Raw genomic sequence first — 26,859 nt, forward strand, 5'->3', positions numbered from 1 at the left:
GGAGCGCAGTGCTGAACACACTGCAATCCCATGGCCCAAGTCTGTTTCATTATATTGCCAATTTCAAGGCTTACCCATTTGGAACAGAAAGTAAGCCACACCATGAAACGGGACATGCATACTATACGATAGGGACAGGCTGCCCTGGTAGTCGCTCACTGAAGCAGACAGACACTTCAGGAGTAGTAGAGATTCTTTAGGGGGCATGTGAAGATCAGGTAAAGGTAGCAAGTGAGTTATTCTGAGAGGCAGGCATTTAACAGGCATGAAGGGCTGAACCCTTCACTAGTAATCATGGTGCATTTGGTAACCAGTCTTCAGCTTATGTTTTGCTCCTGTTGGGTCAGCTTTCTCAGACTGTTGCCTATCTGCTCATAGTCAAGAGAATCCTCTTGTCAGCTTAGCTATGTGGCCCAGAAACACTGTTCTAGAGCTTAGTTAACACTAAAATAAGTACTCCCAATACGCAGGCTCTGAAGTCCTCACAACAGTGATTTTATTAAATTAGTTGCTTTATAAAACATTGCAGATGTCATAATTGTTAACATAACAATTTGCCCAACTGTAGTAACGGTTGCAGTTTGCTAATCAGGTTTTTGTAAATGAAAGAAAATGGTAAAGTCCTGTGAAAGTTCTATCACAGCCCATGAGAACAAAGAAAGTTTGGTTCTCAGACACTTAAACCAGGCAGTTAACTGTTAGAATAATCAACCCGTACAGCTGCATTAGTAAATAAATGTCAACTAACTGCTTATACTCAAGATACCACAAATCATTTTTCAAATGTAACAAGGAACTATTTTCTTGTTTTGACCAAAATAAGTTTTATTTTAAAATGTCAAGCTTTGAAAGAATGGGTGTGTATCAAGTGATTAATTTTCAGGTGCAGTATCCTTACTTTGAAGTTAGCAGTCCCCTTCACAATCTCTGGAAAAAAAACCAAACAAACCAAGCTCTAACTTAGACAAAGCAATTTTAATACTAAGTGCACACCATGCCCTTGCTGCAAACTGCTTTTGTTCACAAGATAAATCATTCAAGGAGGTACAGTTAAGGCTGTATTACTAAACTGTGCTGGTAATAATACAACTTTTGCTTTGTTGAAATTCATGTCCAACTTTGTGGTTTTGTTACTATGAAACCAGATAGCAACAATTAAAAACATTATTAGAATTTTGTTTTTTCTTTGATTTATGAAGGAATTGAGTTTCATCATTTTAACCCCTTGATGGGACAGGTATCCCAATGCTTTAGCACCACCCTGTCAAAGGGTTAAATAACCAGCACAAAGATACTGCACTTTCAATAGTAGCATTTGGCAGAATTTAAAGGAAAAGAAGTTGTGCTACATGTTTAAGGGTTTATGGGCAACAAAAAGACAACACAAGGGAAGATAAATGTCACATGAAGTCTTCAAAATCTTGCACGTATCCTCCATCATATCCTCCATAATCTGCCAGATCATCTTTCATAGTAGCCTTTAAACCACCTCCAGGCACAACCCCTTTTTTCTTCTTTTTGGCTTTACTTTGCTGAGAAAAGACCAAAAAAGATTTGGTTTATTTTAGAGTCAGTATTAAATGTAACATGCTAATTTCCTAGAAGTGCTGGTAAAACATAAGAATATTAACCCTAGGATCCTGGCAGTTTCCTATCTGGGTAATTAAATACCGCACACTTCAATTCCCCTGTACTTGTGATCTGTTAGTTGGCAAAAGTGTTCACTTCCTACCATCTAATGTGTGTGCGCTACTGCTGTTGACCCCAGAGGCAACGGAATTTCAGTTCAACTCTTATTCATGGCCAAAACACTACGTCTAGCAGACTCACTTCACCATAATCAGAATAGCAGCACGTACTCTATGGTACACTGAAACATCCTTCACCAAACTTGTTACACTATATGCAGCATAAGTTTATTTTCCTGAAGGAGAGGCACTGTCCCAGTGCAAAAGTTATAGATATTCAGTTTTATACTGTTACTGATTTAGTTGGTCGGAATCTTTATTTTAGGGTTTTAAATGGCTGCCCATCACTTTAGGATCAGAGCATGTAAAGTCAGTAGCAAAAGCCCTAGTGAATTTATAGAGTTTCTAGTTCTCTTTTAAGGTAAAAACTTTGCTTGGGTAGGGTCTTTTCAGTTGGTTGATTTAAAAATGAAACATGGTTCAGCCAAGATCACTTACAAGTGATATGTTGTGAGTTTACTCCAATACTTTAAATCAATATTCCAAAGAGCTACAATATTGCGAGTTACTGGGTTGAGAGGCAAGCTATTTCTTGCATGCTAATATTAACCACTTTGGTACATTCTTTGTAAATGGATGTGGCAAAGATGTCAGGCACAGAAGGATTAATAAAAACATTAGCTATACCAGAGAGAACTGACATCCAAATCTGAGATGTATAAAAAAAGGGTAAGGAAAAAAAAGCCAAGTTTAGCTTCCTGATGAAACTCAGCTAATAATATCAGCAGTAAAGCACAACAGCATAACTGCACCTGCCCTTCTCTCAGTTTTGTACATAGAAGGGAACGTTCATATCTCTAAAAGTCTAGTTCTATTAGATATGCAGAATTAATTTGATATCACTTTACAGATGATATTTTATGGCCAAGTTTATACTGTTAATCTTCTCTTGAACTAAACCATTTATTGTTAATTGCCACAAGAACAGTTTGGAGAACATGCCTAGAAAGCATTTCCAATCACCCACCGATTTTGGGTGGAAAAGTAGCAGAGTTGTGCATTTATGGAGCACTTATTATTCACACTGAAGGCCCAGAAGCAGGTTGCTTCCTTCACGAACTCCCTAGTACAAGTTTTGAAACCAGTCTCATTTCAATTATCTGCTGGGCAGTATGGCTTGGATTTTCCAGTGAATGTTCAGTTAGCGATTTTTTAAAATTCTGGTCTCACTGACATTTAGCTATGCAATTCCCTCACAACTTCAGCGTTATAACTTTTGCACAAGAAACACATTTTACACAATTTGTATAATCACAAAGTACCAACTATACTATAATTTGATAGTGTTACTACTCACTTAATGTTTTCCACTTAAGTTGTATGGCACACCAGAGAGGCGTACTGACATGCTATCTAGTTCTGTTATCTGCTGTTAAGTTGCTCTGATCCCATTGATCTTAGTTTTATTAAAGGTTGAGAATAAAGATTTAAATTACTTCCATAAACACATTTAACTAAGATTCTAGTTTTCTGGTTCGAACTAAAATATACACTTCTCCCACCTGTCCAGAACAACTGGACACTTCCACTTCTATTTCTACTCCAGCACAGACACAAAAAATTGGAATAGAATCAGTGCAAAGATGAGAAGGGATGAAGCTAACTATTACTGGCACAACAGTGCTTACTTTACATGAGTACACTTGTTTTAAGTTTATGGGACACTCCCAAGTTTAGCCCTGGGACAATATCCCAAATCAGAATTTCAACTATCTTCTCATTAACAAATTAATTAATTGTGTTAAGTCAAAAGCACATTTGACTTCAAAGCCTAGAACCCCTTAGATTTATTGAAGGTGCACATCTTAGTGCATATTGGTAGTATGCAAGTTATGGAAAGACAGGATAAAAAGAGATGCAGATGTCTTACCTTCTCTTGTTTTTGTTTTTCACTGCATAGCACTGTCAAAGCATTTGTGATCTTTTTCAAATCATCAACTTCCACTACAAAGAGGAAGAAAATTAGACTTCTACCAAGATTGTTTTCAGAAAAGCCTTCAAATAATCACTGAATACTCTAAAATCCAGTAAGTGGAGATTTATATCTGGTCCTTTACTCCTTTAACTGAAGTCAAAACAGTGAAATACATGCAGGGCAATGTTGATTCTCAGCACCACAGTCTAGGATTTCACATCCCCTTGATAACTTGTGTAATGGGCAGCATAAGATGGCCAATGTAATCAATACATTTAGGAAGCCAACATTTGAATACGGCTTATGCTTCAAGGTTTCAGTTTGCCATCAGTAGGGTTCAGCAAGTGATTCCCCTCCCCCCCCAATTTTTTTTTTTTTAAATCTTCCTCTGGATCATCAGGGATGGCTATGGCTGGGACATTGGAGGGAGGAAGGTGTCTCTGAGAGGCCACTGGGAATTTTCTCAGGTGCATGGCTGGCTGGTTGGTTCGTACTCACATGCTGCTCAGGGTCTAACTGATTGCCATACATTGGGTCTAGAAGGGATTTTCCTCCAGGTCAGACTGGCAGTGATCGCGCGGGGGAGGGGGGGGGTGTTTCCAGGTTCCTCTCCTGTGTGGGGGTGCTGGTCTCTTGCAAGGATTATCTGGGTCTCTCATTTTCCTGCCATTGTGGGGCCTCAAGCCCTGCTGCACTTCAGTGCCTCCTATTATCTGTCTTTGGCACATAAATCTAGTCTCCTGTGGGCTGTAATACCTGGTCTAAATTTGGTTGTTCAGTATAGCTTGCAGGTGCTGGGTGGCATTGGTGGCCCACGATATACAGAAGGTAAGACTAGGTTATGTGGTGGCCCCTTCTGGCCTTAAACGCCATGAGCAGCACATTATGCCGCTAGATTTGTCATATGGTCAACTGTGTCTAAAGGTCAAATGGTTTGCCTAAAATAAGTTTGAAGGCTTTTAGAGAGAAGCATCCAGAAGGAGAGGGATGTTACGTGCACTTAATGCTCAGTTTAACAATCCTTCAGGTTAGAGGATTTGGACTCCAATTTAACAGTTCAAAATCAGTTGCAGTAGGCCAACCATCCAATGTATTTATATAGCACAAGCCACAATATCAAATTGCCACTACACTGAAGGCCAGGATGTACAAGCACAGGAAAAAGGGAAGTCTCAAAACAGAATTATGCACCAAAGTACCTCAGCCAGCTAAAGCAGTGAAGACAAGTCAACTGTAGTTTTATTTCAACAGACAGTTATGTTTTGGAATTTAACTGCTTCAAATTTCCAGTGTTATATGAACTCAGTTTTGATCTCATTCTTCTGCTGAGCTATTCAGAATTACATGGATCGGGGAGTCTTTTCCTCTTCTTGAATAGAGGTTCTGCAGGGCTGTGTAAGACTTTGCCTGTATGTTAAAGTGGGCTATTCTGACTTGACAGTACCAGTCAGAGAAGATCAATCACAGAGGAAACACCACCTGCGTTAAAAGAAGAAGAGCATGCAGGTGCTGATTCTCAGTCAGGCAGTAGTCAAAAGTAGTCTCTGGGAGGAGTATCAGTGCATCATTTAATGTAGGACTGCATAAATCCCAATTCAGTTTTACTTGATTAACGTTTGCTACTTTAGCCCTCCACAGAATGTGCTAGGAAATCTCACACTTGAAGTAAAGACTTACATGAAATACATACGTCTCGAACTAATGCTTCCAAAAAACTGGCATAATGTAGAGATTTTTCATACTGTGTAATTTTTTCTTTTAATAATTTGCCAAACTCCGTAAAGTCATCTTTTGAAGATGGATTCATGGCATCTATTCCACAAGTATTATTTACACCTGCAGTGAAAAACACAGTATCAGAAAATACTGGTGCATTTAACTGTAGTCTGTGTGGGAGGTCAGACTGACCCCACTACAGAAGCCCTCTAAACCACAGAACAGTTCATTTATCTCTATGCCCCTTCAGTTCCTCCCCTAAGCTGAAATGATCAACAAGGCAGCAAGCATCACTAATCTGCCAACTCATTTCACATTAAGCATCTCTTACATGGCAGACCCCAAACAACTTCAGTTACTTTATGCGGGCTTTGAACTAGTGAGTGAAAGGCTACATATCCCGTGAGTTGTACTGAACCATCCACTCTGGAATAGTACTGGAGAGAGTATTTTCTTACATAAAATCCAGGCCTGAAGCCTGCAGTGCTAGGTTTAGTTGGGATTTTTTACACTGACTATTAAGATTGTGATTTTTTTCTAGGGCTGTCAAGCAATTAAAAAGATTAATCGCACTGTTAATAACAGGATACCATTTATTTAAATATTTTTGGATGTTTTATACATTTTATTGATTTCAATTCAACACAATATTAAGTGTACAGTGCTCACTTGGTATTTATTTTTATTACGAATATTTGCACTGTAAAAAACAAAAATAGTATTTTTCAGTTCACCTAATACAACTACTGTAGTGCAATCTCTATCAAGAAAGTTGAACTTACAAACAGAATTATGTACAGAAAACCCTGCATTCAAAAATAAAACAATGTAAAACTTTAGAGTCTACAAGTCCACTGAATCCTACTTGTTCAGCCACTCACTCAAACAAGTTTGTTTACATTTGCAGGAGATACTGCTGCCTGCTTATTTAGTGTCACCTGAAAGTGAGAATAGGCATTTGCATGGCACTGTTGTAGCCAACTGAAGATTCATTCCTCCCTTGATGCTTCAACCACCAATTCAGAGGACCTGTCCACGCTGATGACAGGTTCTGCTAGATAATGATCCAAAGCAGTGCAGGCCGAAGCATGTTCCTCATCATCATCTGAGTCAAACGCCACCAGCAGAAGGTTGATTTTCTTTTTTGGTGGTTTGGATTCTGTTGTTTCCACATCAGACTTATTCTTTTAAGACTTCTGAAAGAATGCTCCACACTTCCTCCCTCGCAGATTTTGGAAGGCACTTCAGATTCTTAAATCTTGGGTCAAGTGCTGTAGCTATCTTTAGAAATTTCACACTGGTACCTTCTTTGCGTTTTTTTCAAATTTGCAGTGAAAGTGTTCTTAAAACAACCAACGTGCTGGGTCATCATCTGAGACTGCCATAATATTAAATATATAGCAGAATGCAGGTATAACAGAGCAGGAGATATACAGTTCTCCCCCAAAGAGTTCAGTCACAAATTTAATTTACCCATTATTTTATTAAATGTCATCAGCATGGAAGCATGTCCTCTGCAATGATGGCCAAAGCATGAAGAGGCATATGAATCTTTAGCTTATCTGGCACGTAAATATCTTGCGACACCAGATACACCAATGCCATGCAAATGCCTGTTCTCACTTTCAGATGACACTGTAATTAAGAAGTGGGCAGCATTATCGCCCGTAAACGTAAACAAACTTGTTTGAGTTAGCGATTGCCTGAACAAGTAGAAGAACTGAGTGGACTTGAAGGCTCTAAAGTTTTACATGGCTTTGTTTTTGTAAGTTGCACTTTAATGATAAAAAGATTGCACTACAGTGTTTGTATGAGGTGAACTGAAAAATATTTCTTGTGTATCATTTTAACAGGACAAATTTGTAATAAAAAGTGAGCACAGTACACTTTGTATTCTGTGTTGTAATTGAAATAGATGTATTTGAAAATGTAGGAAAACATCCAAAATTATTTAATACATTTCAATTGGTATTCTATTTAACAGTATGATTTTTAATTGCAATTAATTTTTTTGAGTTAATTGCAATCAGTCAACAGCCATAGACTTTTCCAAACCAAAGGAGACTGGATTATTTCTGAAGAAAATCACTGAAAAAAATACAAGTGAAAGCACTCGCAGAAAATGAATGCTGTATTAAACCCACTGAATAATTCAATTGGTAAGTAGGGTAAAAAAAAAATCCAGTTTTGTATTTATATTGGATTTTTATTATGCTATACCTGTTCAAATAAAATCTGATTTTACAAACTGTTAAAGTCTAAATTTATAATCTCAAAAATTTAAATAAAAAAATAAATATGCTGATATGAATCTTTATCAAAAAGGGTAAGTTAAAGGCTGCATTTTTATATAAAAGAAAGAATCAGTGGGAAAACATCTAATTTTTGAGGTCAAGCTTTATAAATATGGCACTGGAGGTCATGAACTATACTAAGGACTTGTTTTGTTTAATAAGCAAGTTTTATATGCTGTTGTGGGGTTAATTAAATTCTAGTCACAATCCTAATGCAACTTGATACAGATCATGAGCAAAAAGTTAATTATCTGGCAAATAAGTAATACATCATTCACCACTAACATACTAAAAATGTACAAATTAAGAAGAATTTGAAAATATTAAGCTACATAATTGCTTAGACAAATGTACAGTGTACTCTCCTAGGTAGCAAAAAGATGTACCAAACAATTAGTGTCAAAGCTCCATTTAGTTATAAATCAACATGTTTACCAATGAGAATGCACCTCTCTTTAGAAAAGGAAGTACAAATGAAAAAGTTGATTAAAATAGAAGATTTGAGTCACCAAGTGGAAATCCTCAATTTAAAATCACCTTGATTTAAATCAATCTATCCTGTTTGTAAGGAAGTTTATCAGTACCTTGTCAGTTCTCTCAGGAAAGCACAAGACAATAGTGAGCCCCCCAACCTAGTTAAATTTACCATTCTTTTAACTGCCCTTAGAAGCCAAATACCCTTTCACCAACTTCATTGCATTTTCAACACTTAGCTCAATGGCTCTCAACAGCACTGCACCCCTTTCAGGAATCTCATTTCTCTTGCATATCCCCAAGTTTCACCTCCCTTAAAAAACTACTTGCTTACAGAATCAGACATAAAAATACAAAAGCATCACAGCACACTACTACTGAAAAATTACTGACACTCTCATTTTTACCATATAATTATAAAATACATCATCAATTGCAATATAAATATTGTACTTACATTTCATTGTATAGGCTATAGAGCAGTATAAACAAGTCATTCGTATGAAATTTTAGTTTATTTGAGTGCTTGTTCATGTCAATTCCAGTCAGGGGCGCGCCGTGTGCACAACAGCTGGAAGATTCTTTCTCCCTAGCAGTATCCATAGGGTCAGCCTGGGCACCCCCTGGAGCAATGCTTTCATGATGCTCAATATAGGGCCCTGCAGCCCCAAACACTCGCTCCCCCCCGGCCAGTTTCTTCTTGCAAGTACTCCAACAGAGGGATAGAAAGAAGGGAGGGCATTGGAATGGACATGAACACCACATCTCGAAGAACAAGTGTTACAAGGTAACTGTTTTTTGTACTGACTTCGCCAGTGCTTTTTATGTAGACTGTTGTAAAAATAGGCAAATATCTCAAAGCGTTGTTGTACCCCCTGGAAGACCTCTACATACCCTCAGGGGTACACCTACCTCTGGTTGAGAACCACTGACCTGCCTTATCACATAGTTTGACCAAACTAAACATGCTTAATCGATGGTGAACCAGCCCCCTCAGAAAGCCTCACCTAACCTCACAAGTAATCTGGCTGCGCTAAGGAGAGCATCCCACCCAATTAGAGGCTACCAGTTTCTTCCACCCTACTTCTCTTCATACAAAAGATAGCTATTGGCTGGGAAGTTCAATCAGGCAAAGCATTCCCACTTAACTTCCTACAAGCAGACACTACAATCACTTGTAGGCAGAAAATGCAATTTATTTTCTAAAGAGATGTTGTGTGGTGCTTTAAATTAGAGTCATTATGATGTATACTTCCAGATATAAAGAGACACGTTGTTTGAACACAAACTTTTGGTTGATATCAGCATAACTCACATCCACTGTGACATTCGTAACATCTGACTTCAAACTAACAAAAGTAATTCTGATAGTTAAACAACATCATCACAGGATGTTTTCCCAAACATACTATGTCTTAAAAGGTTCTCAACACCAAAAGGCATCAATTCTTACCTACAACTTTCACAATCTTTTAAAAAATATCTATACATTGAAAACTCCAAAGTGCTGGTTAAAAAGAGAGGAACAGTTATGAAATAGCTTTAGTTGGATGCAAAGTTTCATCCTGGTATTTTTATAACAGTAAGAGTAATATCACAGCAGTCCTACTTTTTTGGATCAATATACTGCTATACTTGAAAGCTAGATTTAGAATTGATTGCAGTTAACTTTCTAAATGACTTATGTCATACTGTAACACCACCAACTACTTGCCTGGAATAGGTGTATCCACACTTACCAAACGTTTCTTTTGCTAACTCTAGATCTGACTCCTCTTGTAATTTCTTTAGCCGTAGTTTGTCTGCGAACTGTTCTTCTGGTGTAAGTTCTTTAGCTTCCTCTGGTGCCTCTAACTAAAAAAAGTATATAAAGTAGATTGACCTGTGGCAAGTCTTCCATTTTGGTTATTATTGCTAACCATGCATAAGCAATCTACCTAACTAAAAGTCTTCAAATAATGTCAGCTTACACTGGTGGCAAATGAATTACATTTCTTGCCCATGAATGGAGCAGTTGCAGGTGTGGTCATTTCATCAAGCTAATTGAACAACATGTTTCTGTTTGAAGTAGTTCTTCGTGAAGCGCAGGCATTCTGTTCTTAACAGCAAGCCTAACACTTGTGTTTAAACATTCTGAGTTGAAATACCGATAACCACAAACATGCTACAGGCAGAAAAATACCTAAACCCTGAACAAAAGTAATTTCACACATTGCTGATTATAAACTCAATGTACACACTTAGAAAAAGGATGGGAATATGATAAGTACTATTCCAAACTCTTAGATATTCAAGTTCTTATGCAGACTGCATCAGGACTATTCTTCCCTAGAAGAAGAGGGTGATAAAACTCACTGTAGGGGCACACCATTAAGTATCAGTCCTTTAATTCTCAGACTACATTTGTTTTTATACACTAAACAATAAGCTGATCTCCCTCTTGTCGTAAAATCCTGACAGTGAAGTCTTACTCTTTTTTTAATCTCCTCTTGCTTTTTCTTCAGCTGCTTTTCTCTCTCCTTTATTTTTTCTGCTATCTTCTTCTTTTCTGAAACTTTTGATTCTGTAAAACAGTGAACAAAGCCTTTTAGAGAAATCTAGTGCATAAAGAATATTGTCACAATGTGGAGGAAACAGTACCTACAGCTATGATCCAATTCAGAAACCAGAGGTGCCCAATGTAAAAAGCATGCACTGTCACCCACACATGCACAACCCCTGGTCTGTTATGTCCCATAAATACAGTTCATAAACTTGGAACACAGAATCCAATGTTTTTCTTTGAGGAGCACACTTCACTGTATATAGAACAAATAGTCCTCACCTGCTTTTATCTCTGTCTCTTTTTCTCCTTCCTCCTCCTCGTCATCATCCCAGTTATCCTACCAAACAGGAAGGAGTACGAGTTATCAGTATTTGTCTTACTTCTGAACCACTAAAGGTATCTGTGCGCTGCACTTTCATCATTAAAACTTTTGTTGCTTGGGGTGTGGAAAAAAACAACCACCCTACATGACAAAAACTTAACAGTAAAAAGTGCCGGTGTGGACAACGCTTTCTCAGCAGGAGCCGCCCCCTCATTTGGAGTGGTTTTATTTTGTTGCCGGTGACAAAGCGCGGCCACGCTACGCACCTTACAATGGGGTGGTTGCAGCGGCAAAGCCGCACTCTTGTAAGATGTACATTAAGGCCATGTCTACACTGTGCACCACAGTAACAGGCAAACTCATGTTCAACACAGTTACGGAAGCAACACAAAAAAAACTACCACAACCCATTTGCTGGGCAAAAATGGTTACAGACGCTCCCCAACTTATGCAAGCGTTCTGTTCTGGAACGCCTTGCATAAGTCGAATTTTATGTAAGTCGGGAACGTACGCCCAACAATTACGCAAAAACAGTTTATGGAACTTTTTACATAAGTGCACAAGTCAGGTTTGCGTAACCCGGGGAGTGTCTGTATAAGAAAAAGTTAATTTATGAGTAGATATCCGACAGAATAATTTGAGTCTTCTCTATAGCACACCGGTCACCAGAAACAAAACAGGCTTAGCAGAATATAGAGGACATACATTTTGAGCAATAAATTAAGCATTACAGAATCAAGGCGGAGAGCTCTGATGGGATGTTGCCCTGGTAGCAATGGCAGTGTTATTTGGTGATTAAATCTGAACATAAGCCATTTAGTACCCATCAGGATTTAAAAATGTCAAAAGCTGCCATTACAGGCATACCACTTAATGCACCGGGGGGATGACAAACTATCAATACATGTGACTCTGATTCATAGAGTTAAGGCAGAAGGAACAATTATGATCAACTAATCTGTCAGTTTCAGGGTTAACTGCACCTTTGATCCCCTTCCTGGTCTTCCTCGAGGGCACCCACTTAAGATTTTAGGCTTCCCAGCCATCACCGCTCTCATGGCAGAGACCTGCATCTCTCTCTGCTTTCAGACTAGGGGTTTAGGTTCCCTCTGCACCTCACTGCGATTTACCAGCAGGTCTGCCCAGGGTCCAGCACCTGTGGTGAACTCTTTCTCCAAGGGCTGTAACAGTGTAAACCAGGTACCAACCAGCCTTCATAAAGCAAACTCCATTTATTCCTGGGGTAAAAGCATTACAGGAAAAAAAAAAAAAATCTACATGCATGCTAAAAGCCTACCAGAGGTCACCTCCAACCCCATCATGGGACTCTGCTGTGCCAGTCTCTCAAACGCCACAACTGGGTTTGCATCCTTGGTTACATGTTCATGCAAGTTTGGGGGATCAGGAACCAGATCCCAACTGGACAGTTCACCTATTTCTGTGTACAGTTTAGGCCTTTGATCTCCAGTCTCAGGAAATTACTAGTCAATTGCCCTCTCCTCAGGAGTGGCTTCAAAGGACTGGGGTTTTACATAACCCAAGTTGCATAATTTGCATTAACCACTCCCTGGAAAACCACTTAACACTTATTGTCCCTAAAGTCCTTGTCCATCTAGTACATTCAATAGTCCTTTGAACTCCTTACACTTCTCGTTCTGACATGTCACACTGACTTCCTGTATACAGTAACTCCTCACTTACAGTCGTCTGGGTTAATATTGTTATGTTACTGATCAGTTAGGGAACATGCTCATTCAAGTGGGTATTCACCCACGAAAGCTCATGCTCCAAAACGTCTGTTAGTCTATAAGGTGCCACAGGATTCTTTGCTGCTTTTACAGATCCAGACTAACACGGCTACCCCTCTGATACTTGATGCTCATTCAAAGTTGTGCAATGCTCCCCTCTAACGTTGTTTGGCAGCTGCCTGCTTTGTCCACTGCTTGCAAAAAGAGCAGCCCACTGGCGCTAGCTGGTGGGGGCCTGGAAGCAGGGTGGATCGGCAACCTCTCTAGCAGCAAGCTCCCCTAAGTTCCCTGTGTGATAGCTGCTCAGCACGCTATCAACTGCCAGCAGTTCAGCTGTCCCTCCAGCCACTACCATGTGCTGCTCCTGCCCTCGGCCTTGGAGCTGCTCCTGGGAGCCTCCTGCTTCCTGTGCGGATGGGGGAAGAAGGCTAATGTCAGGGTATCCCCCTCCCCCCTGCTCCTCGCTTACTCCATCTCCAGAGAGCGGGGGGGGGACACGACAGGATTCAGGATAGAGGGAGCATGCTGGCAGCACTGCTGTCTCAACTTCCTGGTTGACTTAAAAAGGCAATGTACTTAGAGTGCGGTCAGCGTACTTAAAGGGGCAATGCGCATCTCTTTCTCTCAAACACAGGGGAAATTGGATTTGCTTAACATCATTTCACTTAAAGTTGCATTTTTCAGGAACATAACTACAATGTTAAGCAATGAGTTACTGTACCACAAAGACAGAATTTTGCCCAGTAATTCCAGCATCGAACCCATAGCTTCTGGTTGAGCTGTTACAGCCCATCTTTTCGAACATCGCTCAATCCTGATTTAAGGACTTCAATCCATTATGTCCCTAGGTAAATGTTGTTCCAGTGGTAGATTACCCTCACTTAAAATTTGCACTTTGCTTAGTCTGAATTTGTTCAACTTCAACCACTGGATTTTGTTATGCTTTTCTCCATGTGATTAAAGAGCTGTACATTATCAAATCTCTTTTCTATAATTAAGTCACCTCTGAGCCTTCTCCTGGATACACTGAATAGATTGATATTAACTCTCTCACCAAAAAGCTTATTTTCCCAATCTCAAATGATTCATGTACTTTTTCTGAACCCTTTCCAATGTTTTCCATCATTTTAAAATCTCCATTAATGGTCTCGCTGAAGCTGTACACAGTGGTACACCCACCTCCCTATCTCTAGTCAGTATTCACCTGCTTATACATCAAACGATCACATTAGTTCTTAGTCAGCGCACTACATCAGCTCACGTTCGGTTGACCCCAACGTTTCTTTCAGAGTCACTGCTTTCCAAAATATGGTTCCCCATTCTATAACTGTGACCAAGACACTATTCCTAGGTGTATGACTCATGTATTAAAATGCACATTGTTCAGGTAAACCCCTGCTTACCAAAAGAGACAGATTGCTCTATAGAACTAACCTGTCATCATTCAATACTTCACCAATTTGTGTCCACTATAAACTTTGCCAGCGGTGGTTTCTTCCAGATCATAAGATATTGAATAGACTGAGCCAGGAACAGATCCCCGCAGGACTCTGCTCAGAACATCCCCACTGGATGGGGATCCCAATTTATAATGTTCAGATCAGTTTCAATGCATTTAATCTGTGCTGCTTTGATTTTGTAAAGGATAATGTCGTAGTCAGAATGTCAGCCGCCTCAGGGAATTCTAAGGATGTTAACACAATTACATCATCACCTACAGTTAACCTCAACAAATATCAAGTTTGACAAGACCTGTTTTCCTCCAAATCATGTTAATAGTCAGTATGCTACCATATTTACTCCTGTAGGCTATGTCTGAGGACAAGCCTCCCAGTCCCAGGGGGCTATGATAGAGTTCTATAAAATCATAACTGGTGTGGAGAAAGTATTATTTACTCCTCCTAACACAAGAACTAGGGGTCACCAAGTGAAATTAATAGGCAGCAGGTTTAAAACAAACAAAATGAAGTATTACCTCATCCACATTGTCCCTGGAATTGACAGAATACTATAAGCCAAGATAATCATAAAATCATAGGACTGGACGGGACATTGAGAGGTCATCTAGTCCAGTCCCCTGCACTCATGACAAGACTATGTATTATCCAGATCATACCTGACAGGTATTTGTCCAGCCTGCTCTTAAAACCTCCAATGATGGAGATTCCACAACCTCCCTGGGCAATTTATTCCAGTACTTAACCACTCTGACAGGAAGTTTTTCCTAATGTCCAACCTAAACTGCCCTTGCTGCAATTTAAGCCCATTGCTTCTTGTCCTATTCGCAAAGGTTAACAACAATTTTTCTATAGATCAGTTAACTTGACATTGATCCCAGGCAAAATGATGAAAAGGCTGATGCAGGATGCAGCCAGTAAGGCAATGTCTACGATACAGCTTCGAACGAGCCTCCCAGCCCAAGTAGACACATTCGCACTAGCTCAGCTCGAGTATAGCAGTGTGGATGTTGTGGCTCGGATGGCAGCTTGGGCTCTCCAGCCCATCTGACTCCCTGAGACTGAGTGGTTAGCCTAAGTCTCAGCTGGAGCGGCAATATCCATACTGCTATTTTCAGTGTGCTAGCTTTGTGCTGAGCTAGTGCAAGTCTGACTACATCAAAACAGCCAGACTGGGTCAGACCAATGGTCCCTCTAGCCCAGTGTCCTGTCTTCTGACAGTGGCCAATGCAGGTGCCCCAGAGGGAATGAACAGAATAGGTAACCATCAAGTGATCCAGCTCCGTCACCCATTCCCAGCTTCTGGCAAACAGGGGCTTGGGACACCATCCCTGCCCATCCTGGCTAATAGCCACTGATAGACCTGTTCTCCAGGAATTTAATTCTTTTTTGAACCATGTTATAGTCTTGGCCTTCACAACATCCTCTGGCAAAGAGTTCCACAGACTGACTGGGCATTGTGTGAAGAAATATTTTTTATTCGACCAACTTCTGTTGGCATGCGAGAAGCTTTCAAGCTTACACAAACCTGAAGAGTTATGTGTAAGCTCAAAAACTTGTCTCTCACCAACAGAAGCTGATCCAATACAAGATATTACCACATCCACCTCTCTAATATTCTGGGACCAACACGACTACAACCCTGCATTATTCAACTACACTCACTCATAAATAGCTATTTTCGTAACTGTTGCAGAGTACAGTTTACAGATTGCTTCCTCATCTGATCCCATCCTTCACAGATATACCCTTTTTAAGAGAGGGTGGTTGGAGTGAAATCCCCATGCAGAAGCAGGGTGCTGTGACCATGAGATTTTGCAAACTCATTTGCAGACAATAGGAGGTCTGGTTGAAGCTCCTTGGTATCTTCTTAAGGAACCCTGAGGGGAGTTGTGGACAATTGTTCCTCTGCCCCAAGGACACTTGCATGATATACCACAGAAGCCTATATTGTCACCTCCCACTCAATGTTCATATGATGCTCCTGAGAGGTTTAGTGAGGACATATGGGCTGCAGTGCATTTACAGGCTGACGACCCCCAGCACTCTCTCTCTATCACATCTGGCCCAGCTAGAACAAATCACATGGTGCCTAGATGAGAAGCAAGCTGAGATTTAATCCAGATAAGACAGACTCTTGGCAGGCTGGGATAAGCAGCTGGAAGAATTTGCATCAGCTCCCCTTACAGAAGGGGCACAATCATTGTTAAGACAAGTAAACAACTTGGGGGTGTTAGACCCTGGGCTGCTCTGGGCCCATGAGGCGCTGCAGCCAAGAATGCTTTCGTCCCATCTGTGCCTGTCCAGAAGAGAGTCACCTTTCCTCTCCAATGCAGAGCATGCCACGATTATCCATGTCTTGTCATCTCAAGATTATATTGTTGTGACACACACTACACGGAGCTTCCCCTTGACCTCATTTGGAAGGTGAAGCTAGCATCGAACACTGCAACTCACTTGTTAAGTGTAGTTGAACACTGGGAGCATACTAGACCAATGCTCCATCATCTGTATTGGGTTCCAGTGAACATCTGGGGGGAAAATCAAGATGTTAATTTTAAAATGGAAAGCCCTAAATTGTTTGGGACTGACTGTATGAGTGAGCATCTCTCTCCCAGTGACATAATGCCACAGTTGAGATTAGTAGAGGCACTCGAGCTGCAGTTCTTTCTAGATGAATGAGGGGGATCTGCTAGCAGGGCATTTTCTGAGAGGGATCCTGTTTCAGGATCCAATGCCCCACCTTGGTCTTCCAAACCTATCTTACCCCCTTCCCCTGCCTCCCGCACTTCTCTAAACTGCTGGGGTGAGGGGTGGCTGGATTGAAGTATATATATTTATGGGCAGTCCTTTGTGAATTTTTGTTTATGGGATAGGTGTCCAGGGCTCAGGATGTGCACCAACAATTATTCTAGGTATCTAAATACATTTCATTAGGAGAAAATGAGTTTCACCTTCTTTTCATTGTTACGCCAACTGAGAAGTCCAGTGGCAACACATCCATAGTTAATTTCTTCATGCCAATGTTGACACTATTACAATGTAGTTTAAATCATTGACACTCTTTCAAACGGAATCAAATGGGTTTATAAGTTATTAAAATAAGCAATAATCCAGCTATAACATATGGTTTGGAACAATGTCCCCCTTTCCACATAAACGATCCCCACACCAAGCAGAAGTAATCAGTTGCTTGCTTTACGTTTATATGTGCTATCATTTGTAGCTTTAGTGCATGACAATTCCAGTTCCAAAAACAAAGCATTCTTGGAAAGTGACAGGATACTCCAGTGTCTGAGTCCCTGATAACGTTCTGTTTAAAATAGAAGATCAGAAATATTGATCAAGGAACTCTCTAGACTGTTTCCCTGAACATGTTTCCTAGTTCTGGCTCATTTAGCTACAGGACTGCCCAAGAGTAAATAAACCTGCTGCCAAGAAATTTGTGTTTTCCTGGTAATTTCTGTATTTCAGATAACATTTTAGAATAATTTCCTTTTACTTTAAAATGATATCTTAGTTGTAACTTCTGCAGCATCTAAAGTTCTGCCAACTCACTACTTACAATAAGTCTTTTAACCAAAGTATTTTCAGAAAAAAAACAAGATCCCAACTCCTAAATTAGCAATAAGAAACCCTAAAGAATAATGAAACACCCTAAAGAGAAACTGTTACTTGAAAAACATTAAGGGTCGCTTTTGCTTACTGGTGCTGTAGTTTCTTTTCAGTTGCCAATTTTGGAAGGAAAAAATATCTAGCACCCAGGCAAACACCTAGCTTGCTGTAGATTCTTCCTAACTTCTGCATCTACTACATGAAAACAGATCAGAGTACAATAAAAAAAATCATTAATAGTATTCCTTTTCCCAACTCCCTCCAAATACACCCTAAACTTTTTAATTTTAAAGCCATAGGCCTTCAGAGGAGTACTAGTGGAGGAAATAAAATGTCTTATGTTAAAATTGCCGCATAAAGCAGGAGTCTTCATGTTTGTGGAGGGACTATGATTTTGTCCAGTTATTGTTTACTGTTCTTCAAGTAGACGACAGCTGGGAAGCACAATTAAGTAGTTATTAGAAAGATGTTCAATTATAGGTAATAAACTCTTGAGTTTCAGGGAAAATGTGAAAAGTAAAGCCTCTTTTGCCAAAAAATGTTTGGGGCTGTGAAGCACCAATCCAGATTAAAAAGAGAGTAGTGACAAAGATTGATGTAAATACTGTGCACTGTATCTTTAACCATTTTGCCTGGCGGAGTCATGTGGGTGGAAGAACGAGCACATTTAAAAGCTACAGAGCACCCAGCATCAATTTGTTCTATCACATTTATTAAGCTTTACCTTGCACAATAGGTGACGTTAAGCTAGCATGAACACCATCTAACCTTAAACTTTCAGAAAGTCTTTGACAACCTCCTTCACCAAATGGTCTTAAGAAAAGTAAGCAGTCATGGGATAAGAGGGAAGGTCCTCTCATAGATGGGTAACTGGTTAAAAGATAGGAAACAAAGGGTAGGAATAAATGGTCAGTTTTCATAGTTGGAAAGAGGTAATAGCAGAGTCCTCCAAGAATCTGTACTAGGACTAGTGCTCTTCAACATATTCATAAGTGATCTGGAAAAAGGGGTAAACAGTGAAGTGGCAAAGTTTGCAGCTGATACAAAATTACTCAAGACAGTTAAGTCTAAAGTTGACTGAGAAGAGTTACAAAAGGATCTTAGAAAACTGGGTTACTGGGCAAGGAAATGGCAGACAAAATTCAATGTTGATTAATGCAAGTAATACACATTGGAAAAAACAATCCCAACTGTACATACAAAATTATGGCATCTAAATTAGCTGTTACGACTCAAGGAAGTGATCTTGGAGTCATTGTGCATAGTTCTCCGAAAACATCCACTCAAAATGCAGCAACAGTCAAAAAAGATAAGTGTTGGGAACCATTAAGGATAGCTAAGAAGATGGAAAATATCATATTGCCTCTATATAAATCCATGGTATGCCCACATATTGAATACTGCGTGCCGATCTTGTCACCCCATCTCAAAAAAAAAAGATCTATTGGAATTGGAAAAGGTACAGAGAAGGGTAACAAAAATGAATAGCGGTATGGAACAGCTTCCATATAAGGAGAGATTAATAAGACTGGGATTTTTCAGCTTGGAAAAGAGATAACAAAGAGGGGATATGACACAGGTCAATAAAATCATGACTGTGTGAAGTAAATAAGGAAGTGTTATTTACTCTCTCTCATAACTAGGGGTCACCAAATGTAATTAATAGGCAGCAGATTTAAAACAAACAAAAGGAAGTATTTCTTCACACACAACACAGTCAACCTGGGGAACTCTTTGCCAGAGGATGATGTAAAGGCCAAGGCTATAACATAGTTCATAAAAGTACTAGATACATTCATGGAGAATAGGTCCATCACTGGCTATTAACCAGGATGGACAGGATGCAAAACCATGCTCTGAAGCATCCCTAGCCTCTGTTTGCCAGAAGCTAGGAATGGGCGATGGGATGGATCACTTGATGATTACCTGTTCTGTTCATTCCTCTGAAGAACCTGGCATTGGCCACTGTGAGAAGATAGGATACTGGTCTAGATGAACCATTGGTCTGACCCAGTATGGCTGTTCTAATTTCTCAAAATAAGTCTTCATAACAAGTAATATATTTTATCTATTTATATTTATGCTACATAGAAGAGCACCATCCCAAGCTCCCGTCACCACTGGTGCTCAGAAACACAGTGCATGCACAAACGGTCAGTTATTACAGATAGCACTACCTTGGCGCAACATGAACAACCACTGCCAGAGTCTTCAATAAGCAAGAATCAATTACTTTAATCTGAACTTCTTTCCTCTTCCTGCCCATGTCTGAACAAATGATAACTGAAAAAGGTTAATATGTTATCTAGTGATCTGTAGTAAGATTGTCTACAGCACTCTCTCAGTGTCTTGATTTGAAACAAAAGCATGATTCAATGTTTAACTTTGGATACTAAGTTTACCAATTTTTTTTTAATACTTCCGCAGATCCCAAGATCCTTTTGAAGAGTCCTAAATTCCAGATGTAGTATGTACCATTCCATCATTCTGAAGTCTATTAGATATAGTTCTACAGAAGTCATTGCCAGTTGCTGATATCTGCATTCATGATCTGGCCAAGCTCTAAGAAAAATATCTGGAATTGTTGGGGGTGTCCATCACTCAACTGATCTTTTTTGTTAAGGGACATATATGGGAACTATATGGGATTTAGACATTTTAAATGTTTTGATTTAATAGAGTAGGTTTACAGTTGGACATTTAGTTCAACCTCTAATGCAAAAGACTAACACTGAAATACAGTGAAACCAGCTCCATGATTCGCTAGTAGATAAACCCCACTTTAACACACTGAACACAACCTAATTCTAAAGGAACAATGAGGGACTGCCTAGTTTCACAGGACTGAGAGAAAGTCAGAAGAGACAACACTAGGATGGAGGAAAGTTTCTGGCCTGTAGGAGATACTGCCAAAATAGAACTATTTGGAACAAGTTCAAGTGTTCAAGCCTCTGTCGTTCCTCTATACCCACCTCTTCCCCAGATGCTCCCTCAGGCTAAGAATCTGCAAGGGGGCAGAGAATAGAGAGACTCTTCACAGGGGAGGTCAATAGTTGAATACCATCTGGCAAATTTCAGAGCAGTTCTGTACCGAGAGGCCTGCCATTAGCTTAGAGATGGCCGGTGGGCAAAAAACATGATTCTCCATTCACTGGGATGACACTTTGAGAGTTAATTGATGAGGGTTTTGCTCTGGAGCTGGGAAAGAGGACTGGTTGCCAGGAAGGAAGTTACAGAAGGGAAACCATGTTTATTCAACTCAGAAACCTAAGAACAAGTACAGGTCTTAGCTGAGGGTTAAGCAGCCCATTTACAGAAATGTATTTGAAAGTTTTATTTGATCTTCCAACTTTTGATCACCCAGTGCTCCAATTCAGACAGGTTTCAATGCACATGCAACTGCATAACACTGACTACAGAACTTTACCTAATAATTCCTACATCAAGTTCAATTGCGGATGGAGCTAGAGCATATTTTTAAAAGAACATTCTATCTTAAAGACTTCAAGCGACCAAGAAACTGCCACATCGCCACCCACCCCTCCACCTATCACTCAAGTTCCCAGCAGCAGCACAACTTTGCCAGAATTAGTCTGCCACCTCTCACCACGCAAAGAAAGGTGAATCTAATCCGTCCCCGCAAACTCACCTGACAAGTTTTCCTCAGCTGGTAGGAGACTCCCTGAGTCTCCATTTTAATTATCCCCTTTTTAAGTCTCCCCTCCCCTCCCGGAGAAGGTTTTGCTGACGGTGGCGGCGAGACGCTTCCAGGCCATTTATCCACGTTCTGACAGCCCCTCGCTCCAGAGCCACGTAGCGGCCTCCGGCCCGTGCCGAGCGAGCCCCAGTCGCGTTTGTCGGCGGTGTCCCTGGTCTGGCCCGGCCCGGAGGGGAGGCAGAAGCGCCAGGGCCCCAGCGCAGCGCAGCCACTACGGGCCGGGCCGGGCCGTGCCGCGCGCCCCGCCCCCGGAACCCCCACAGCCAGGGCGGGCTCTGACCGCTCCCCCCAGCCGGCCCCACGCCAGGGAGGCCCCGCACAGCCCGGGGCTCCGCCCCGCGACCCCCACCTTCACTTCGTCCTCTTCATCCTCCCCGGCCCAGCGGTCCCCGCCGGCCCCCGGCGTCGGCACCAGCCGCCTCGCGACCGGATCCGCCGCCTCGAAGCTGTCGGCATCTGTGGGGAGACGAGAGCGGTTACCCGGACGGGCGGGGCGGGGGACGCGGGCGGGAACCGAGCCCGCGGCCAGCACCTACCCCACGAATCTGCCGCCGCCGCCGCCATCTTGCCCCCGCGAGTCCCGCAGGCTCAGCCAGAGCGAGGCGGGGTGAGTCAGCCCGAGCGCGGGGCACGCCGGGATAGCGGCGGACACGCGGGGCCCGCCCCGCCCCCAGGGGCGGGGGAGGGAGGTGCTGACGCCCCGCAGCGGCCGCATTGGAATCCCGGGAGGCGGGAAGGGGCCGGCGAGTCCCGCGCGGTGCTGGCCAGGGCCCGGGTCAGCCCAGTGCCCTGCCTGCCGAGCGCGCAGGGCCGGGTGCCCCGGGGAATGGCTAAGTGACCCCGCCCGCGTCGCCCATTCCCAGCCCCTGGCAAACGGGCCGGGGGCACCAGCCCTGCCCAGCAGCCCTGTTACAGTCTTGGCCGTCACCACATCTCCTGGCGAGGAGTTCCACAGGTTAACGGTGTTACGTGACAAAATACGTCTTTTTGCTTTAAACCTGCTGCCTATTAATTTCATTTGGTGGCCCCTTAGTTCATGTGTTAGGAGGAGTAAATCGCACTTCATGATCTACTTTCTCCACCCCATCATAATTGTATAGACATCAATCATCTCTCTCCTTAGCCAGCTCTTTTCCAAGCTCAGATGTCACAGTTTTATTAATCTCCCCTCATATGGCGGCCGTTCTGCACCCCCTAATCATTTTTGTTGCCCTTGTCTGAAGCTTTTCCAGTTCCAATTTGGGGGCAGGAAACGAGGCTGTTGAGCTTCCTGCAGCTGGGGGGAGTTTCTGGGTGTGGGCCTGACACACTCCCAGCCACTCCTTGCAGGGGAAGAGGTAATTCCATCCTCCCCTGTCCCCCAGCCCAGCTGGGATTTGATTTACTTCTCCACTGGCTGCTGTGGGTACCTGAAATGATCAACCTGCACAGCTAGGGAGTGGTGCATAACTGTTCCTGCAGCTTCCCTTTGATTCCCTGTCAGAGTCATTTTTCTGCAGAGAAGCAAAGAAATCTGCGGGGGACATGAATTCTGCACACGTGCTGTGGCACATAATTCCCCCAGGAGTATCCTCTTCATTTATCAACACTGAATTTCACCTGCCATTTTCTTGCCCAGTCACCTAGTTTTGTGAGCTCTTTTTGTAGTCTTCACAGTCTGCCTGGGACTTAACTGTCTTGAGTAGTTTTATATCTTCTGAAAATTTTGCCACCTCAGTGTTTACCCCTTTTTCCAGATCATTTATGAATATGTTGAATAAGACTGGCTGGGGGCTGCGCTGGGCCGAGGGAGTGGCTCCTCTCCCCAGCATCTCTAATGGGCCTGCGCTGGACCAAGGGAAGGGCTCCTTTTCCCCACAAGTCTGGGGCAGATCAATGCTGGGGTCAGCAAGGGAGAAGCGCCTCTCTCCTGGCCGTGGCAGGTCTACACTAGGGCTGGCGGGGAGGGGCACCTCTCCTCACCACGGCAGCTCCATGCTGGGGCCTGTGGGAAGGGGTATCTCTCCTCGCCCCAGCACTGAGCCCCTGTGTGGGGGCTTAATAGGCAGCTGTGTGGCCACAAATCTTTGAGGGAACTTAGGTCTCTAGGGGAAGTGAGGTGGTCTCTGGAGGAGGCGGGAGGTCTCTGGGTGCTATGGAGGGGATCCTGTCTGAGTTTGGGTCCCTCTGTTGACCTGTACTTTGAAAGGGCTAGGAGAGAGCTCCTCACCTAGTGGGAGGAAGAGGGCAGCACAGTTCTCTCTAGGTCTCTTCTGGCCTTAGCTAGACGAGGATAAAAAGCGTGATGTAAGAGCACATTCACTAAAATGTTCTGACTAGCATGGCTGAAAAGTCTATAGAGAAAGCACACATACTTTCATATATGCTGAGCTGGTGGGGAGCATAGGGCTACAACATGGCTTCATGCATGTTCTCTCCTGCATTATCTACACCAGGGGTCGGCAACCTTTCAGAAGTGGTGTGCCAAGTCTTCATTTATTCACTCTAATTTAAGGTTTCGCGTGCCAGTAATACATTTTAACGTTTTTAGAAGGTCTCTTTCTATAAGTCTATAACATATAACTGAACTATTGTTGTATGTAAAGTAAATAAGGTTTTTAAAAATGTTTAAGAAGCTTCATTTAAAATTAAATTAAAATGCAGAGGCCCCAGACTGGTGGCCAGGACCAGGGCAGTGAGAGTGCCACTCAAAATCAGCTCACATGCCGCCTTCGGCATGCGTGCCATAGGTTGCCTACCCCGATCTACACTGTAGTCAGGTGGTGTGATTGCAGCACATGTAGCTGTACCAGAGCTAGCTTTGATTTAGTACAGTCCTACCCCAGCCCTTGAGTACATGCTTGGGCAGCTAGTGCAAGCCAGCACTTATACAGCCTTAGATGTGCTGTTATTTTTAGTGCATAAGCTCAGCAGAATTAGTGCATGTAATGTCTCCCGGAGCTGGAAGTCACACCTTCCAGGCACTGTGTAGACATACCCTTTGGGTGAATCTATGCTATAAAAAGAAGTGTTTTGTCTTTTTTATTACAGAGTTAAATCCTAGGTCTGGTCTGCACACGCTTCTTGGGCTGGTAATACTATTTCACGTTGAGGTATTTTTTTTTTTTAAACCAAAACATTTATACTAGTATAACTCCTGATAAATACAGTTATAACAGTTAAAAAGGTGCCTTATACAGGTATAACTTATTCTCCTTCCCTATAACTGCATTGTCCATTCTAAGATTTTACTGTGTGTTAATTAGCTAACATGTAATAACACAGTAAAAAAAAAAAATCTAGTGAAGACAAGGACTCTATGTATATTTAGACTGTAACCTTTTAGTAATATACAGTAATAGCAAAAGGTATGTAAGTTGCATGCACTGTTTTATATAATTTATATATTATGGAAAGTCTAAAAGGGCAGAAAATAGACAAAGCAATGAAGAAGCAATGGAAACAATGCAATATGATAAAAGCTAGAACAAATTATGAAAAAAAATCTTAAAGCCATTAAAAGAGTATACAAGTTAACATATTAAAATACATACTGGAGAAATTCATCCCTATTGCGAACAGCTGCAACTTATATAAACTTCTCCAGGAGTTCCACCCACTTACACCAGATTTCTCTCTTCTTTTTCTAAAAAAGAAACATTTAAATGCAATCCACAGTTTTGAAAATGCTTTCCTCTATTAAATATATTTATAAACTACTCAAGCAGAGTAAAATGCAAACAATAAACAGCATGAATTATAACAATAAATTAAGACTGCTAAAGTTCTTTTAGACTTACCATCCTGTGCTGTGATCCAGTCAGTTCTAAAACAGCTAACCAGGGCAGAGCAGTGTCTGGATTAGTACTGGGACGGGGGAGATCCAAGAAACACACAGGTGACGTGGAAAGTGGAGTTGGTGGTTTAGTAAAGGGTACCTTCCTAAGGGCATTGGTTCAGTACTGACTCAGTGGGAAGAGTGCTGCCTACTGTGCTTCTGTGGGTACTGTCATTTGCATGAAGGTCTTGACTAGTGCTTAAAGATCTCATTTGCAGTGTTGTAGCTGTGTTGGCCCCAGGATATTAGAAAGACAAGATGGGTGAGATAATATCTTTTACTGGACCAGCTTCTGTTAGTGAAAGACAGAAGCTTTTGAACTGCTCTGTGCATGTCAAAAACTTGTCTCTTTCACCAACAGAAGTTGGTCCAATAAAAGTAAGGAATTTTTAATGCAATTTTAATCTTGACAGTGCCATTTTTGACTTTCTAAAGGTGAGTGACTCATCTATGTCTTCTTAGAAGCACTGCAGTGCTGTTTGTAAGCTCTTAGTTGTTGACCTCTAATTTCAAGTGTGCTGAGAGACATGCTTTTGATACTAAATTGAACAAATTATTAAACTAGAGATAAATTTGAAGTAAACCACCTAGTGTGAGAATCATTGTTTGACACTAACCATTTTAATTAGGCATTTTTCCCCCCAGGTCCTCCTAGGAACAGTGTCGAGAGTGTGTAATTGCAGTTGAAGCAGAAAAGAGTCCTGTGGCACCTTATAGACTAACAGACGTATAGGAGTATGAGCTTTCGTGGGTGAATACCCACTTCGTCGGATGCATGACAGGACTCTTTTCTGCTTTTACAGATCCAGACTAACCTGGCTACCCCTCTGATAATTGCAGTTGGTAGTTTATACTGCTTGATTTGTCATTTGACAGTCTAGCAGAAGACTGATGGCACTGTAATCACCATATATGGACTTGGCATGTGCAGAGTAAAAAAAAACAAACAAAAAAAAACCAAAGCTAGCCCAGAAAGAACAATTTATGCCTTTCTTTAAAAACAAATCCAACTTTTATAAACATAAATTACATGCTAGGTTTCAACTCAATAAAAATTAGCTAGCCATCCCTGCTGACTATCCCTGCTGAGTAACCACAGAATGGCAAAGGCTTTCCATAGCAGAGAGCTCCATGAAGTGCCAAGGGACAACGCTGCTTGAAGATACTGTGTTGCAGGGAGGAAAGGAAAAGACGGTTACTCACCTTTGTAACTGTTGTTCTTCGAGATGTGTTGCTCATATCCATTCCAGTTAGGTGTGCGCGCACCGCATGCATGTTCGTCGGAAGATTTTTACCCTAGCAACCCCCAGTGGGTCGGCAGGGTCGCCCCCTGGAGTGGTGCCGCCATGTTGCCGGATATATACCCCTGCCGACCCAACCGCTCCTCAGTTCCTTCTTGCCGGTTACTCCGACAGTGAGGAAGGAGGGCAGGTTTGGAATGGATATGAGCAACACATCTCGAAGAACAACAGTTACAAAGGTGAGTAACC

At 41.7% G+C, this 26,859-nt stretch overlaps 1 protein-coding gene and 1 long non-coding RNA gene across 4 annotated transcripts; one reads left to right on the top strand and one right to left on the bottom strand.

Moving 5' to 3' along the window:
* Window positions 1-474: 474 nt before the first annotated feature.
* EIF3J (eukaryotic translation initiation factor 3 subunit J) lies at window positions 475-25,113 on the bottom strand. Of its 3 annotated transcripts, none has more exons than XM_050967364.1 (8): window positions 25,086-25,113; window positions 21,902-22,008; window positions 10,972-11,029; window positions 10,619-10,710; window positions 9,887-10,001; window positions 5,341-5,499; window positions 3,619-3,692; window positions 475-1,532 (listed from the first exon to the last, which is right to left on the bottom strand). In XM_050967364.1, exons 1-8 carry the CDS (start codon window positions 25,096-25,098, stop codon window positions 1,401-1,403), a joined length of 750 nt encoding a protein of 249 aa, XP_050823321.1. In that variant the 5' UTR covers window positions 25,099-25,113; the 3' UTR covers window positions 475-1,400. The 3 variants fall into 3 exon arrangements, with proteins under 3 accessions (XP_050823321.1, XP_050823319.1, XP_050823322.1); XM_050967362.1 differs by lacking the exon at window positions 25,086-25,113 and adding an exon at window positions 22,089-22,178; XM_050967365.1 differs by lacking the exons at window positions 21,902-22,008; window positions 25,086-25,113 and adding an exon at window positions 21,484-21,781.
* Window positions 3,679-20,529, top strand: LOC127058018 (uncharacterized). The gene is made up of 2 exons (XR_007776257.1): window positions 3,679-3,775; window positions 20,262-20,529. It is a non-coding gene; the product is annotated as an uncharacterized LOC127058018 (long non-coding RNA).
* Window positions 25,114-26,859: the final 1,746 nt, after the last annotated feature.

Source organism: Gopherus flavomarginatus, chromosome 9, assembly GCF_025201925.1.
Source record: "Gopherus flavomarginatus isolate rGopFla2 chromosome 9, rGopFla2.mat.asm, whole genome shotgun sequence".
In the NCBI taxonomy this organism is placed as follows: Eukaryota; Metazoa; Chordata; order Testudines; family Testudinidae; genus Gopherus; species Gopherus flavomarginatus.

Excerpts from the sequence above, each read along its gene's own strand:
- EIF3J (XM_050967362.1), bottom strand. The coding sequence starts at position 22,116 with ATGGCGGCGGCGGCGGCAGATTCGTGGG. Across the intron at positions 22,009-22,088 it reads GGCGGCGGCAGATTCGTGGG|ATGCCGACAGCTTCGAGGCG; the intron begins GTAGGTGCTGGC and ends GTCTCCCCACAG. Across the intron at positions 10,711-10,971 it reads AGAGACAGAGATAAAAGCAG|AATCAAAAGTTTCAGAAAAG; the intron begins GTGAGGACTATT and ends ACTGTTTTACAG.